We start from the raw sequence: 18484 nt of genomic DNA on the forward strand, positions 1-18484 counted from the left end.
GTTTGGCCCATAAAAGATTATTAGTGTCACAGTTTGCCATTTGACAAGAAGTGACCTTATTTTACATAACAGTTTATTAACTCTATCTCTGTAAATATTCCATCTCAGAAATGGTCTTTTTTTTATCTTATATTTCCATTTAAATAATACATTCTTAGATTGAGCCTTTTCTGGGCACTAAATTATCAATGATAACAGGGTGTGTCCAAAAACTTTTTGAAGCATTTTGTCATTTCAGTGTATTCACTATAATGAGCAATTAATCACCTTACAGCAATAACTTCAGATTGTTTGTTGTATTGAAAAGCTTTAATTTGTTTGCTTTAATTTAATTTGTTTACTTTTTGTATAATGCAATAAGTCATCTCGTGACTTCATTCTGTGTGCAGATCTCATTATTCTGACTGTTTGTTTGTGTACTGCAGGGGCCTCAAGGACCTCAGGGACCAGTCGGCTTCCCTGGACCGAAGGGCCCCCCTGTAAGTATTCCTTCCATTTTTTCTTATGATTAATTTACACATCAATATATTTTTTTTTCGAAAAATTGTTTTTGTCATGGCTACTTTCACAAACTCAGATATGAAGTGGCAAAAAAGCAACATTATTTTTTATTGAAACAAGGTCAATTTTTCTGAGCATTCGCATTGTGAATAAAGGCCTTCATAATTGCTTACCGGAGAAAACGTAAATTCATTCAGAGCGTTTTGCTTAAAAGAAACTCATTAAAATAACATACATATATATGTATACAACAATTTAACTCGGACAGACTGACAGATGCTGCTCTGGGTAGGGGCCAGTAGTTGGTCCTCTGCAGGGAATGAGCTGGTACCAATCTATCCCAACCTCTCATTGAAGTGTTCAACTGTGCAGTGTGCAACTGTCACACATTTTCATCGCTGTCTGTAGGAAGTTTTGATGCAAAATATTTGCAAGGCTCGGTGGTTTGCAGCTAGTTTCTGATGTTCCGTGTCTACACTTTTCCCTCCTCTTCTCTTCCTACTGTCTCAATGGCAAATTAGCCTAGTTTGCAAACATTATAAGTCAGAATTGATTCAATTTGAGGAGTTCATGGGGTGCAGTAATACATAGCAATATCCCTAATTCTTTGCAGGGATCATTAGTCTAACTGTTACTGAAGCAGAACCCATTTTCTCACTCCCCAGTCTAGGCAGGAGACAAGTGGTAATTTCCACCTATCGATTCAGGTTAGATTCATAGCCGACTCTCAGCCCTCAGCTAGTGATGTTGTTCCCTTCAACAACAAAAAAAACCAAACCTGTTATTTTTTCATTATTGTTCCAGTAGTCTAAATAGTCCTATGCCAGTTTGAAAATGATGTTTGCTCAGCATATTGTGCCTACAGAGCATTGGTACAATACTGCAGTAATAGAAATCTGATTGCTTGGAAAAATAAACTTTTATTTCAGCAATAGGCCCAATTTTGTAGTGCCATTATTCACGGTAGTATAACTGTGATGATGATGATGATGAATGTGCTTTTATATCTATTAAATGTGTCTTGTTTTCTACCTTACAGGGACCACCTGGAAAAGATGGGCTGCCCGGACACCCTGGTCAGCGTGGAGAGACGGTGAGTCCCAAAGATGCAATATCCTGTTTGAACTTTCAGTCATCTGTGTGGCTCTGGTTTGGCCCAGCCTCTAACTTCCTGCTGAGTGTAGAAATAGAAGACCTCACATTGAGCTGGAAACTCAATATAACATCATTTCTCACACTTGGACAGATTTGGCATATTTCCACCGCAAGAGCTAATACAAGAGTGTGCCACCTCATAACTTCTTCAGTTTTTCACAAGTGTTTCATCAGGACTCCCCTCTCAGTGCTCAGTCTAATTTTATTTTAATCCCCCCAAAATTAGTTTTGTTGTGTTAACGGCTGGCTCTCCATTACTCACTGCCATTTAGGTTAGAGTTGCCAACGAGACCTTTTTAGCTCTCGTTCTTCAAATTGCCTTTCGATTGCAGGACAGATTTGATCCTCCCAATCAGTGAGCTGCACTTCAATTGAATCTCCCCACTCTTCCTCCTTCCTCCTCCATTTTATCTCCATTGCTCTTGTATGCAGGGGATTACAATCAGCAATACAACATCTCAGTGGGATGCCAAAGGGGCAGACATCTCTCTTAAAGCAAAACTCTAAAGACAAAGCCCTAGTGAACTTCGTCTGGGTCTATCTGCTTGTCTCGTCTCTATGTACACACACAGGCAAATGCACACAAGCACACTGCATTCTGTCTGAGTAAATCCAGATGGCTCAGACTCCTGTCTTGTAGAGATGGACACCAGGTAGCTGAAGGACCATCCTTTTCTAATGCAGCTTCTATCTCGTAGTTACTTTGGCAAGTTTACAAATATGCAAGACAAGGACGCTGAACTTAGATTGTCCAGATGCAGCAAGGTGCCCTTGTGTGGTATTGCCTGCTCTAAAATAATTAAGCAATCATACTGTAAGTAAGGTATAACAAAACCAGCAGACATATGATTTGTTGCAGCAGCGTGGAATAGTGGTTCATGTAGTTTTTTTTCCAAATTCAGTCATGAGCCAAATGAGAAATGGCTGTACTCAATCTGTACTGAAGACGAATTCATGCATAGATGCCGTATCCGATGGGACATAAGATTTATCTGACAATGAACGAAAACAAAGCAAAGTTTGACTTGATCACATCTAGCTGCAATCCTCTGCTCTCAACTTCGATTCCTCCGTACTTGGTATGCATGTGTGCACTTTGGTTTGACGAGGCTCAGAGGGCAATAAATTCTACTAAAAGCTTGACAGATCATCGCCTCTATCATTAAAGCTTCCCTTTCCGCCTGCCTCTTTCCTATAGATAACGTAATACACCACACATGAGTGCTTCCCTGCCTTTGCTGCTGTTCAAGCGACAACGATAGAGTCTTCATTAAGGTGTTTATGGCTGTAGATTTATGCGCTGATGAACATGCACCACAAGCATCCGATATGAGAATAGATCACAGCAATAAAGATGCTCATAGGCGCTCATTTCCGTCAACACAAGTTGCATTTAAGGAAGTGCAAATAAAGATTTGAGTTGGTGTCTCTGAATCAGGGCCGCTGCTGTAACAGCATGGCCTGAGGGTTTCCGTTGAATAATACATCACCATAAATCACAACACAGTGATCAATAGGCCTGGAGTCATAAGTCAGCCAGGATTGGCCTTCTAAGAGCTTGCATTTGAAAACTTTGTTTGGTTGTAGGATAATGAGTTACAAATGGAGTTATAAATGCAGTACCTCGGTGAAGATCGGTTATGTAGAGAGTTTGATGACTTAGGGGCTCCTAGATCAAATGGAAATCAGCGGAAAGTCAAACTCAAAATGGAAAAGTCAGTGTGCACCCTACACTCTGCCCTTGGAGTTTGATATGTTTGCTTTATGCTAATCATTCCCTGGTTTCAGTTTTACTATCTACACTCACACTGTTCTATCTTAAAGCATTAAGTTTAAAGGAAATAAATCAGCATTTTGCAGATGTCTCTATTACAGTATGAAATATATGTTAAACAGAGCAGTCATTCTTTCTCTTCACGCTCGTACTGTATTAATTCAATAAATATCTGGCTTCTAAGCATCACACTGGGTTAATATTTGGGGAATATTGAGTGCTTGGAAGAAGATTTAAGCCAGTGCAGATTGGATTGTTCCTCTCCCGGAAGACAAGTTCATCCGATTGGTGCTCCTCTGTTGGAGTCGATGCTTGTGATGTTGAACCTCTATCTTTTTTGGCTTGGCCTGTTCTGCTGTTTGAATCTGCTTAAGCATATCCATAGGGGATGCTGCAATGCAAATCAGCCATGTACTGTGAATCAAAATGCATGGCCTGGTTGTTTGGTTTTTTTTTTGTGCAGGCAACAGCAAAATTGAGCAATGGCAAATTTAAATAGCTTCATTGGGAAAAGCAGATTTTTTTTGACATGTAAATTAAAAATGTGTTAATATAAAGCAGCATGCAATTTTTGACAACTGTGAAGAGAAAAACTCCCAAACACACTGGTGGAATGATAACACCATCGGTTTATGAAGTTGTTACTGATGTGATAGCTAGCAGATGTCTAATTACACTTTCAGCAGACTTAGTTCAACATTATCATCCCATTGGAGTCACATGTATTGCCATCAGCCTAAAGCAAGCCCAATATTCAGGTTTTTTTTTAGCTCTAGTTTATCCCATCAACTCTCAGAGAAAACTTTAGGGGTCTTTTGTTGTTGGATGCTCTACTTTATTAACCTGCTATGTTTTTACTTTGGCTCTTTATTGGTTGGAGATGAACAAGTACATTACACTGGTTTGACCTTGTTTTATGTAAACAACTAGCTGCAATTTAATGTTAATTGTTTGAAACTCAAACAACACATTCCTTATTTGCAAGCCAGTTCACTAATGACTCTGAAATAGTCTGAAAGTAGCTCAGTGACAGTCTTATTCAAGTGATCCCCACCCCCTCAAACCAGTGAGTAAAGGACAGAAAACATCCCTCAAATTATAATATCAAAACTGTTTGTTTGCTTGTGTGTTTATATGAAACTATTTACTCCTAACGATGGTGACTTACTGTTAGTATCTCAATATCCATGTATCTCTTTTACTTGGTATACTCTGCTTCCCCTTATTGTCAGTGACAACGGACAAACTCTGAAGTCACGATGTGATGTCTATTTGAAAGACTGAACTTTTGTGTAAGGTGAAGCACTTTAGCAAGATATCCTACAGGGACAATGTAGGAACAGCAAATACATCATGATTAACTTACCAGAGGGAAAACTTGTTGCAATTCACATTCACATATAAACAAGTTATTTCAGCAATTAGTTTTGCAAAGCATGTGTTTATAGTAATGGATCCATAATGCAAATGGTCCATGAGGGTAAAATATTGAACTATTGTCTCTGGTTGTGCACATGAACTTCATGAATGGGCATCCTAATAGCATGGGTTGATTCCAGCCACAGACCTTTGTTGAAAGTCATCTCTCTCTCTCTCTCCGTTGTCCTGATTGTTCCTTACTACTTTTATTTACCAACCAGTATTATAATGTAATAAAATCTAACTTTGATTGGGAATATTACCTGAAAACTCCTTGTTCCTACATCAAGGTAATACCAAACCCGAATCTCTGAAACCAATGTTGAATCCCTATGGTTTCTTGACTTAGTTTTTAAAAGATAATCTGTGTGGTTTCATTATTATAATAAAGTGTATAAATAAGGATTTGTGATGTGTTTTTTTTTCAGGGATTCCAAGGTAAAACTGGTCCACCAGGTCCTGGAGGTGTTGTCGGGCCCCAGGTAAGAGAAATTTATTATTTGAAGAATACATTTATAATTTAAGAATGTATTGTTGATTGTGAAATCTTGAGGGCATCGTAATTTCCCTTCATTGTTTAGAAACAGGCAGTGCAGCAGTATCTGACAGCTATAAGGTGGCTATGTGAAAGGATTTTGTGATCAACTATTCAAGGCAATGCTAAAATTATCAGCGTATGTATACATAAAGCAAGCAGTGTGCCAGTGGTATTGTGGATTCTCAATGATTAGTATCTTTTTAATAATCTTATTGTATTTTATTTGAGCTCTTGAATAAAATGCGGTAGATCTTTTGCCCTTCTGTTCATAACCACTTTCATTTTAATAATAGATTGCCATGTTGTATTGTTACTATTTTGAATTGCAAATAATATTCAGCTGTATGATGACATTGTAGGGACCAACTGGAGAGACTGGACCCGTTGGTGAGAGAGGACACCCTGGACCCCCAGGCCCACCTGGAGAGCAAGGTCTTCCAGGTGCTGCTGGCAAGGAGGGAGCAAAGGTATTTGTCCAGTATACTGAACTAAAAGGAAGAGACATATTCCTAACTTTTACTTTCATGCTCTGTGAGGTGACCTTGGGTGTTCTGAAAGGCGCCTAATAAGTTAAATGTATTATTTTATTATTCTTCTCAATTGAATGCTCATTTGTTTCTCTTTAGTGGCATAACATGTTAAAATGGCCCCATCTTGAAGGGCAGGTAACAAATAAACATAGAAATTTCCTCATAAGTGTGGAAAGGTGGATTTTCTTATGAGCTGTATTAGGTTTGTGTTAGTTACACTGAAGAGAAAAGCCAGAGAGGTTGACAGAAAGATCAACAGTATGGAAGTGGGTTGCAAATTGAACTTAACCAGCTGCAATTATCGTACATGATTTGATTTTGCAGATAGAGCCAGCTGCATTCACAAGCAGTTATATTTCTAGAGGACATGCAGAACTCAATAGACTACTGGATTGCTTAAATAAAATTGTCAGAAAGTAGAAATCAATCTATAGTAATAAATTCACTCAGAAACACACCCAGCAAACACCAAGGTCTCACCTATACTCTCTGTGCTACACAAGACTCTGGCAACTGACTGCTGAAGATACAGTAGCTGAGATTTGAGGCTACATTCCCTCCCTGGCCGGCAATTGAGTGCCCATTAGGAGCAGACAAGAAGCCATTTTGCAGAAGTATGGGCTGCTCCAAACTGAACCTCTGACTCCCAGGACCACTCAGCATCCCCTGCACCCCATCCCCTCCCTCAAACACCCATGTCGTCTGCCTTTATTTTCTTCCTGTTTTCACCCAGCAGACAGTTTAATCAAGTCCGTCGGCTAACTCCAAACCCTCCCCCACTCAGATCCCCCCTCCCTCTTCCCCACTCTGTTCAGGCCTGTGCATCAGTATGCCAGGGACACTTTGTGGAGGTCTTGGCAGCAGAGCCCAAATCCTCTTATACCTCTCAAGCCCACTGTTCTGTGCCTCCCTGTTTGCAGATAAAGTCAGACTGCCAATACAAAAGAAAAGCGATCGGAGCCAGAAGTAACTTTTTTCTGGAGTCAAATGTCCTTGTTTTAGAGATGTGGTGGACAGAATCAACCAGGAACTAAAGGAAGTTGCCCTGCAATTATTGGCACCAAGTGTAAAATTTAGCTCAATATCTGAGGTGCGTGTTAGGGAAGAGAGAGGGCATGCAAACAGTTGCAGAAGCTAAACAGATTTTTGCTTGGGCACATTTTTACTGTCCTTGCTACAGCAAGCACTGCTCCTTTCCGTCAAAAAAAATCTCACCAGCCATTTTTATGACTTTTGAAGTTGTGTAACCTTTTCAACACAAATCTGCCTCCAAATTGCATTGAGCTTAGAAGACTAAAATCTTTGTGTTTCATGTTTTGGCTCATGGTGTGAAAGCAATACTGCACTGGTCTGATCAAAGTAAAGACTTGCAAATTGACTGTGTTAATGAATCCACAGAAAACATACATACTTCAAACTAATTGTGGCTAATGCTCCATTAAGATGGATGTCAGCTACAAAACAGAGCGTACTTCTGTCCCTGGTGGGATGTACAAAGCCATTAGTATGTACTTTATCTGCTAGTCATGTGCTTTTCAATCTATATTCACTTTTTAGAGCTCTCTTCTGCTCAGCTGTGAGCTGTGAAGTGTAGTACTTTATTTAAATGCATAAATTCTGAAACATACCTGCATATATACACATTGCACTGCAGGGCTCTGAGGAGGAGGGTGTTTCTTTAAGTAGGATGGCTGTTTCTTAACTTCTGATTTACAAGGTTCTTTCTGAGTGCAGAGCAGTTTTCAAATACAAGATTTAGCTGTCATGTGCTTTGCATCTCCAAACCACTACCGACACCATGCCAACACCAATTCAACACTTTAGAAGCAATAAAGTGACATCAGAGGTTGTGTATGCATATAACTCAATTTTAAATAAAAGTTTACAAGAGATATCTAAAAGTAGTAAAAGTTCCAAGTTCTGAATTGACTTAGAAAGACTGAATCTGATTGTTCTTACTCTGTTTCACTACAAGGCCTCACTGCTGCGACAGCAATGACTGAAGACTAAAGGGCCTGTCTGACTTGTACAGTATGAGGAGAAACTAAACCGAAAGTTGGATTTTATTTTGCACTTTTCTATGTTAAGTTAGTCTTTATAATTTTAACAGTCACATGTATGGCAAAGTTGCAATCAAAGTTTGAATGCTTGTTCAGTAAAATTTGTCATACACTAGTTTGCTGTTTCAAAAAAGGTAAAGAACTTATTGTCATGTGGACAATCACGCTGGGTATCAACCTGCCAGATAACCCAGGCTAACATTTTCATATGCTAATTTTACCTTGGTAGTCTGGCACTGTCTGCAGTTTGCCTCTTTTTCTGACAAGGCTCAGTTGGCATTTTGCTTAGATAAGCGTCATCTCAGGTCGGCAGCAGAATAGATGACAGTTCTCTCCTTCATCCAGACACTCCTCTTACGCCCAACTGGACAAATGCACCACTTGTTGGGCTGTTATCTTTGCTTCTGTCTGGTCAGGTGTAGTTGATCCTTCAAAAATGGTTTCCACCCATGAGTGATGTAGTGAAAACTGTGCTCGTGAGATGTAGCCTGGCTGTGTGGGGTTGGTATTTTGGTCCTCCAGAACAAAATAAATGTTCTCTTTTGGTTAATAATGAAACAAACGTCATTCACCTAGATAAGAATCATTGATGCATTAAAGCATAGCAATAAAGACTTTGTTAAAATGTTTATTATAAATGTTTATTATAATTATAACTGTGTTGTAATCATGCAACATGTTATGTGATTGTTTGTGTAGGGAGATCCTGGACCACAGGGATCCCCTGGTAAAGACGGTCCTCCTGGTCTTCGAGGCTTCCCTGGAGAAAGAGGTCTACCTGGCGCCACAGTAAGAGCTCCACTCCACCTGCACCTATTCATCATAGCTTCGCTTTACATTTGTTCGCTAGTAGAAAGTGACAGAACATTGCTACATAACAAATGAACAAGCGTCTATCTAGAGCCATTCACTTTATTAGGGACACCAGCCCTGGAATTCACTCCTAGCAATCATTCCACTGCAGAGGAAATCCAAAGCGACATCTTACAAATGAACAGGCGTGCCTCTGCATCGCTCCACCGCCACTGACACCACTGTTTTAACCGCCGCAATGCATCATGGGCCTCTATTATAGTAGCAGGGAATTGTTGGTTAGGGATACAAAAATCTGTCCCTGGTTTTACTCAAAGACTAGAAATGTTTTTCATATTCCAGTGCCAGCAATTTTAGGGTGGCAGCAAAGTTTTGTTTGTCTCTGTATGCATTATTTACTTAATACATTATTTAGTGGGAAATGTTAGCAATTAGACTGTGATGGCTGGGAATGGATATACTGTGGGGAGAGAAAGTGTTGTGCTGCCTGCATCCTCAAGGTCAGTCAGACTCTGCAGGCCAGCAGCACCGCTGATTGTTTTCTGCCACTGTAATTTACTCCAGCACCCAGCCACAGCCAATGGAGACTCATTACCCTTCCTGCCATGTGCTCTTTTGTGGCCCACTAGGGAGCAACACACAAACACATATTTTGAGCTTTGACAAACATGCAAGAGAGCATACATACATATAATATATTAGACACACCACTGCATGTGCAAAACAAAACTCACAATCTTCCATGCTGCAATATTCACAAGAACACATTTATGAAGGGAATGATATAATGTTTGAGATGTGCCATTAAGTACTAAGTTACCATGTATGGATTGCAGATTTTTTTTTTTTTTGAACACTACTGCATTTTTTATCCTGGATCGACGCTGGATGTCTTCCAGGGTGAAAATGTTAATAGCAGCAATGATATTTGTGGGAGTCATGCTCTGAGGTTAAATGGTCTCAAACCACATTCCTAGTGGTGTCTGGCTGAAGTGACAGTGTCAGTGAAGGCAGACAGTTCAGGGTGTATTGACATCCAATGATGGAGGTGTTGAAATTCAGGGCTGCAGAGGGAAAGCGTGGGCTGATGTAAAGTTACACCAGGTGTAACAACCATGTCAAGCGGGTCCTCATGTGTTTTTTCCTTCTTTCCCTCAGGGCCCAGCAGGTCTGAAGGGAGGAGAGGGGCCCCAAGGTCCACCTGGTCCTGTTGTAAGTATACTGCTACCTGACATCAAAGTACCTCTGTTTCCCCTCTGTATTGGATTTCTCTCTGACATTTTGTATTTTATTTGTGTTATTGATTAGTGGGAAGGCTTGTACAGTATATTTCATGCTTTAGTAAGGCCTGCATATGCCAAGCACCGGAGGGCGCTTTACATCATTTGGACAGGAATAGCTTAAAGGGTGGCTTCAGTTTCCCTTGGCCAACTGCAAAGCCATCTTTATACTTGCTCTCCTTTTGGTATCACTACCATAAGGGCAGGATATTTTAGGCAAACTTATGAGAGAAGTTGCATTTATTTATTTATCTGTTTTAACTTTTATTGCCCCGGGTAAGGTTAGGTGAGCAGTGTGGTCGTTTTCAGCCGGGCAGTGCTGCACATTCATGGATTTATAGACACTCACATATTCTAGTGATGTCCTGTGTGTTAATCCACTGCAGCAGCTAGGTGATGTGCCTTGCTCAAGGACATCTCAGCTGTAGTTACAGATAAAGGAGAGCCCAGGTTTTCTCAGATACAGGACCTATAAATGCTGCAGGGAAACAAGTTAGTGTTGAACTGCACCAACAGTCACTTAAAAGACAGACATGAGAGGAAATCACACATAGTCAATTAATTGAGTTTCACCAAGAGAACTAAGTACATGTGTAATACACATAAACTCATTAAGCCATCAGGGACACGTAATCAGTGTTTTATTTATTTATTTTCCAATGGAAGCATCACCAACTTTAATTTTGTGCCACTGCACACAGCGATTTGTTGTAGGAGCGATCATGCGCTAGAGTGGCCGGGTATCAAGTCTGTTTGCTCCATTGCCTCCTGGCACACAGATACAGACCCAAACAACCCAAACAAACAAACCCACACACCACAAAACCACACAGCCAGGATAGCATCCATATGGTGAGCTAATGTCTAGTCATCCCGGGTGTTGCTACTACACATGCCTCACCAATCCCAAACGTTGCATCCTGGAACTTTATGCCTGCTGTGTTCATTCTTGTTCACAAAACTCAGTGGTAAGGTTATAGGGATATGATGGGCTGCTGTTGTCTTTTTTCAATTCACCCATTTCTGTATTTATATTAATACATTAAAACACCAGTTCCAGTGCTACCTACTTTGGGAGATTGGTATGGAATTAATCTTGGAATTATGTACTGTAAAGTTGAAAAATTGACTTAAAGGATCCAAAAGAACAAACTCTTATCAAATTTAGAATAAATGGATCAATTTAATAGCCCCATTTTGAGCAGACTTTGTGTGACTCCATCAACATTTTATCCTTCTTTACCCTTCTTGGTGGGTAAAGACGAAATGTAAGCCCCCTTAGTCTAATGTATATAAATATGTTTTTACAGAGTGTGTGATGGGCATATGCAGAGATCTAAAGACAATAGTCACAATAATCTATCAGCTCTGTGCCTCAGCCACAGTAATTACAGCCCTGGGGAATAAATGCATTCTTCCTACTCAAGCCCACAAATTTAACACATTAGAGTAACCTGCACACTTAGTTATCTATTATGAACATTGATATTATATCATGTATTGAGACATCATGTTCCTTTCCCACTCATTGACATTTATGAGTGCAGTACAGACATTTTTTCTCAAAAGTAACAGTTTTTAGTGTTTTTTCTTAAAGATGATAATGCAGATTTTAAAAAATGTTTAAAATAAAAAACAAGTGTTACCTCACGCTAAGGATGTTCCTAAACATCTGATCTTCCTTAAGCTTAAACAGAAGTTGAAACTTAGACTATTAAATTAGTCTAGTCATAAGACAACACTCAGAAACAGAACAGTCAAAATTAGCACAATTGAATCAATAAGCTAAGACATTGTCTGAAAACATATTGTCCATATTATGGGAGCCATTTGAAGTTGTTCATCACATTGAATCAAATCCTTTTTTAAATGTTGCTGAATTGTAGGGCACTTTGCACCATGCATTATGACTATTGCATATCATTCTACAAAACAAGACAACTAAATAAATAAGAGTTAACAAACAGATTTATTGAAAACAATAATCTTAAAACTACTCTTTAGGCATTTTAATTGGGAAAATGGGAATATATGAAGTAATGATAATTTAGTTTAACAGACTATTATTTTTAATTCCAACTAGTGAGGGTGGTAACATTTAATCGACTAATTAACAAATTGCACACATCCTTACATTACACTGAATAGCAGAAATACTGGGTTCCACCAGTATTGAGTCTCAAGGGTAGTTTTCATGTTGAACATTAACATATGTTGTGTTCCTCCAGGATTTTTAGTCTTAATAGAATATGATGGCCTCCAATGTTACCAGAGGACACTAAAACTCAGCGGTGCAATTCACCCTGCTATAAATGACAGACAATACATCACAACCTTTGTATGAGTACAAGGCAATTATTGGGATAGTTAATTGAATTACCCTAAAATAATTTAGAATGTTACAAAGAAAATTACTGAGAATTCTTGTATATAAATGCAGAAATGTGTAACTGTAAAAATACACAGAGTTAATTCACCAGCAGTAGAGGTAAACAATGCTGAGTGTCTTTCAACATCATGTTTTATGGATTTAGGTGAACACTGAGTTCCTGTATCCAAATACTACTGATACACAGCAGCAGCCTCTTTCATTCAAATATGCATTTTCAGCAGCAGGAGTGAGCTGCTCAGAGCTTAGAGAGCCAGCAAGACGTCAGCTCCCCGACAGCAGATAATGCTGGCTGCTTTCAAGGAGCAGCGCTGCTTTATTAGAACTTAAAAGCCACCTGTTACTGTTTGTTGATCCTGATGTTTTCTCAGTGCTCCTCTTGAAAGGGGTTTGTATGTGTCGGTGTGTGCGTTGATCCATTAGCAGTGGGACTCAGTTGGGTCTTGCTTCGCAGATGTCTTAATGGCAATGGTTATTGTTCAAAATACTCAGATTGTGTGAATATATATATATATATATATATATATATATTCATGGGCTTGCAAAGAAAACATTGAAATATGTGTTTCTTTTGTCCACAACAAACAAAATATGGCCTTTGCTTTTTATCTCTCACTCATCATCTCCCTCCTTTCTCACTCTCACAGGGTTCTCCTGGTGAAAGAGGTCCTGCTGGTTCAGCTGGTCCAATTGGCCTGTCTGGTAGACCTGGCCCTCAGGGTCCCCCAGGTCCTGCTGGAGAGAAGGGAGCACCTGTAAGTATATATTTTTTTCTTTTCTGCAGTGGCTGACACAAAATCTCTGCTATATAGTTTATTTCTATGTTCATCTCCCTTTGACCTTCAGTTCTGCTGTTTTTAGCTTTCAAAATATAATGAAAACAAATGTATGTGTTCCTCTAGGGTGAGAAAGGGCCTCAAGGTCCTGCTGGTCGTGACGGTGTCCAGGGTCCTGTTGGTCTGCCTGGACCTGCTGGACCTCAGGGTCCACCTGGAGAGGATGGCGACAAGGTCAGTCGACCACACTCACCAACACCCATCCCACCCTTTTGGCCCAGTTTAAGCTCCTTTCCAATTCCCAAACTGAGATATGTTTTGGGACTGAACCAGATTGCCAATCAATCTTCATCCCCATGTTCATACTCAGGCCATCTGCATAGAAAATATGTCTCTCACTTCCCCTCACTGTTGCCTATCCATCTTCATAACCAAATGCGCCAGCAATCGTAATTAGAGGGGATGTAAAAGTGAAATACTGTTGCTTCTCCCACAATCATTATGCTCCTTAAGGTTACTATCAGGCACTCTATTAAGCTGCCAAACATATGTCCCCGCAGAGGTTTACAATGCAACAGAGGAGACAGTAAAAACCTTACATATCCTTATTTGTGCATCCATCCGGTTATAGCTGCAGATAATGGTTGTTTGTGTTGGGCTGAGAGTTTTCAATGATTGTTTCATAAGCTCTTGACATTTAGAGAAGAATTGAAGCTGAGCTGAGATGGTTGACTGTTAATGTGTTTGTGTTTGTCATTCCCAGGGAGAGGTTGGAGAGCCCGGTCAAAAAGGAAGCAAAGCCGACAAGGGAGAACAGGTGCGTTACCGGAAGCAAACTGCATGAATCCCTTACTTGCAGTCACATTTACATCCATTTTTATAATGATAAGCTATATAAGAGTGGATTATGTTACATGTTTTCTGCGCACTACCACCATTATCACAATAACAGTGAGCTTTTTCTAATTTACAAATCACAAAACAATACATGTGTACTTTTACATATGTGTGAACTTTTTCTTGTTTGTGTTCAGGGTCCTCCTGGCCCAGCTGGTCTTCAAGGTCCCATAGGTGCCCCAGGTCCTGCTGTAAGTACAATTGTCCTAAAAAACGCATCAGACCATGTGTGAATGTATTTATGTCTAAAGCATCACAAATTGATCAGAAAGACCCCTAAAAGGCTTAATTTTTAATGAGCCAAAGGATTTCTCCAGACTCAGTATCAGAAACCAGGTGTTTAAAATCATCAAGCTGAAAAGGTTTCTAATAAGAGTCTCTTCTGTCATATCATTAAACAACACAAGCATATTTATATGAATATTTGAATTAGTATAACATTGTATGCAACACCATCTTTGTCAACAAGATGGAGTGACAACTTGTTATAAGAATAAACATATTCTTGAACAACATGTAGACAATGTTAAGAAAAAGACCACGGTGAAAGAGTGTGTGTGTTTTTTTTTTGTTTTTTTTTTTCAGGGAGCTGATGGAGAGCCTGGTCCACGGGGTCAGCAGGGTATGTTTGGACAGAAGGGAGATGAAGGCTCCAGAGGTTTCCCTGGACCACCTGGTCCCATCGGTTTGCAGGTGAGTACCATTCACACACCTACACATGTGCAAACACATTCTGCATATACATATAGTCATTTACAGTAATCCTGTGCAGTGAGCCACATGGCTCATATAATTTTACAGTAATCAAGTTTGTGTCATGTGAACATCTGTCTAGGATTACTCTCTGGCAAATACAAATTTGCATTTTACATAGCAGGCTTTGATTACTTTTACACATGCATTGGTTATTCATGCATGCATTCAGTGAGTGAACATTGAATTAATAATAGATTTACTGTAGCAATTAAAAAAAATCCGGAAAAACATTAAAAGCAGAATATGTGGAGATATATAATACTTACAGTGAGGCAACACTGTAACAATAGGACAATCCTGCCTTTACGACTTTGTCCCATGAGGCTCAGCTCGGTGCTGCTCCACACTGCAAAAGACAGTCTCCTTTACAAAGTTTTTGGTGCCATATTCAGTTCTGAAGACTTACTGTACAACATAGGTAACGCGCTTCTATCAGGTTTGGTTATGCCACTTACCTCTGATGCAGAATCATTAGTGTTTTGTGTTTTTCCAGAATGAGTGTCAATACCAGTGAAACATGAAAAAAATGAGACAATGACATTGGGTAATGGATATAGCATTTTCTTGTCTGAAAGAAAAAATTGCATTTTTTATATTGGGTTGTATGAGGTACTTATACATAGTAGGTGTATAACCTATGGTAGATGCATCCAGTTTGGAGAGGCAGGCAGGAGTAGTGCCACAGCAGCTAAGCCAAGTACTGCTGCGGACAGGGGCAGCAGTGAAAAATATTTTAGCCAAATAAAAAAGTCTATACAGTTTAGGTGCACACTATCTGTAAACTATTTTAACTGCTTTACCTTGCTGTCAGACAGCCCATTTCTATATGGAACTGAAATTATTATCTGTGCTTTATGTAAGCCACCAGACTGCTCTGACAATACCAATAATATTACCTCTCACAACACCAGAGTATCTTGTTTACCGCTACGTCAGTCACTTAGTTTGTTTGTGTTATTGTTTTTTTAGGGTAGACCAGCATCAATTGTCTGTCGGAAATGTCTGTCGCATGGCAAATTAAATAGATTAAAACTTTCTAAATACCTTATAGTGTACACTTAAACTGATATTGAACTTTTTAAGGTGGGCCTTGCTTTAGGTGGTTAAAATACATTTTTACTGCTTCCCCTCGTCCACAGCAGTCCATGGCTTAGCCTCTGTGGCGGTACTCTTGTCAGCCACACCAAACTGTGTACTGACCACTGGCTGCCATCTACTGTATGTAATACATTGACTCTGGATAAGTACCATGTAAAACCTCACTTCAAAAAATCTTTAACCAAATACATTTGGTCGTATCAGTGGCATATGACATGCATCAAAATGGCCACTCTGTGTATTTTATGCATAAAACACAAAAAAATATGGTGGTGAGGTACACATTGGCCCAGGTGGACATCCTACCACTTTGACTCAGACCTGCTTCCACTGTACTGCTAATGTACCTTGACTGTTTCATTTGGTAAGTGATAGCATTTCTTCTTCTGTGGTCTTCTGGCTGTCACATTGGATAAGTAGAAATTCATCATTGTGGTATAAAAATATCAAGTCCTTTATGAGCCATAGCCCAGCTCCATAAAGATAATATTAAAAAAGAGATTTGCTGTTTAGCCATGTATGGCTGCAGAGATTGGCTCCTCAGGTGATGAAATGGCTGAAATAACACACAGTGGAATTCTGAATGCAGGGCATCACTTCATATTCATTTTATATGCTTTATATCATGGGTCATATTCAGCTTGGTCCTGTTAAGTGACGTAGGACATGATACTGCAGTGCTGTGGTAGTGGGTTGTGGACTCGTGTAATATTGCTTAAACTTGTTTTTCTGAAGCCATGAGAGATTTTTTAGGGTATTTCAATCAACTACTTTTCAAAACTATACTCTAAAGCAGTGTTTCTCAAATGGGGGTACACGTACCCCAAGGGATACTCTGGAGTACTGCAGAGGTGCGTGAAATTATATTTCAAATGTTAATTTAAAAAACTATATCAGTCATGCATAATACCTACCATAATTAAATTCCTAAATTGTAAGTGCAACTTGGTTTGCTGTGAATTTAGTGATGATTCTAAACATCTAAGTACTTTTCAGTTAAAAGGTTGGTGTTTAGTAAATCAGACACAAACTGCTTACAGCACAATACAGCACTGCTTATGGTGCAGTGCTATATTGTGCCGCCCTATATATCCTTATTTTTTCCACCAAAAACGTTTTATACTGGTCAGGGGGTACTTGGCTGAAAACGATATTTTAAAGGGAGTATATTATTAAAAAAGTTGGAGAACCACTGCTCTATAATCATCACCTGCAGCTAGAGAAGGAGAGCTGATACAGCATGCTTAAGGGACAGAAAGAAGAAAAATACAATACAGAGGACAAGAGCTAACTCATTATAGAAAAAAAATTAGGAATTCATCTTTATTATTCATTTTTAGACATGTATTGAGTGAAACTACTGTATGAATTTAAATATTATACATTTCTTATATTTCACTACTATGAACAAGAAGCAATAATTTTAATAAGCAGTCATTTACTCACTTAAGTGATGGCATAGATTAGAATGAAGGTGACTCAGTTACCTTTCTAAACTGTGTGTGGCCACAACACTGTGCAACATTCATCTAACATCATGCTATAGTGCAAACAAAGGCAAACACTCAAACTCGCACACCTATACAATCACCTATTCACCACACACACGTTTTAATCAAATCTGTGGTGTTTCTTGCGTGGTGGGTGAGCTTTGACATCCGTCCTCCATCGCCTCTTTAGGCATTATCATCCGTGCTACATTTAGTTTTTTGGTAAGCAACATTTTGTGATATAAAGGACATAGTTTAAGCCAGACTGAAAATATTAGGATGATATTAGGGTAAAAAGGGCAGATTAGCTCGACACAAAAAATGTACTCATAAACCAATCCACGACACAACTAGGCTTAATTATGTTTTGTATCAGTGCGGTAATAAACTAACGAGATAGGACCCTCCCCTTTGAATTTGTTTCTAATTATCTGTTTTATTTGTAATCAGCTCCTTAAGCTAAACATGTTAAGAGTTTACTGCAGAGATTGGGGTCATTGTCTTGATGAAATTACATAGACTAATGCACATCCTTCCAAGGTACTATCCTATCTCTGCGGGATTGTATTCAATGGACTTTTAATTGGGAGTAATTCACTTCCCATTGCGATTCCATTAATTGCGTGGACTGACCTGCTCCGATAGTCAGTTCCTCATCGAGCACATTTGCCATTCTGTGTAATTAGAAGTGCCGCTAATGATCTTAGACTAGAGGAGACCTTTACACAGATGAGATTTCTCAGCACGGCAAGAATCAGCATGCGGCCGCACACATTTTTTTTTTAGCACCCACGCAAAATGCTTGCAAACAGGGGCGTGAGTGAGCACACAATGCACACATATTATCAGTAAAGAGTCCACTGATGGTGTAAGCACATGTTGAGGAACACAATCTTTGATCCTCTCCCATGCCACGTTATACCTTACACTGATGATAAACGGTGTCTGAATCAAGAACAGGCACACACACAGGAGGCAAAGCAGGGTACAGCAATTTAATCCTGGCAA

The 18484-nt window shown here is 39.4% G+C and overlaps 1 protein-coding gene across 1 annotated transcript in view; it reads left to right on the plus strand.

Moving 5' to 3' along the window:
* The window catches only part of col11a1a (collagen, type XI, alpha 1a), a 93223-nt gene that overhangs the window by 52902 nt on the left and 21837 nt on the right, over positions 1-18484 (plus strand). The window contains exons 36-46 of the mRNA XM_042510329.1: positions 426-479; positions 1541-1594; positions 5278-5331; positions 5747-5854; positions 8677-8766; positions 9949-10002; positions 13107-13214; positions 13362-13469; positions 13999-14052; positions 14270-14323; positions 14718-14825. Coding sequence (XP_042366263.1) covers positions 426-479; positions 1541-1594; positions 5278-5331; positions 5747-5854; positions 8677-8766; positions 9949-10002; positions 13107-13214; positions 13362-13469; positions 13999-14052; positions 14270-14323; positions 14718-14825 — 846 coding nt within the window. The remainder of the gene's footprint in view (positions 1-425; positions 480-1540; positions 1595-5277; positions 5332-5746; positions 5855-8676; positions 8767-9948; positions 10003-13106; positions 13215-13361; positions 13470-13998; positions 14053-14269; positions 14324-14717; positions 14826-18484) is intronic.

This window comes from Plectropomus leopardus, chromosome 21 (genome assembly GCF_008729295.1).
Source record: "Plectropomus leopardus isolate mb chromosome 21, YSFRI_Pleo_2.0, whole genome shotgun sequence".
Classification (NCBI taxonomy): domain Eukaryota; kingdom Metazoa; phylum Chordata; class Actinopteri; order Perciformes; family Serranidae; genus Plectropomus; species Plectropomus leopardus.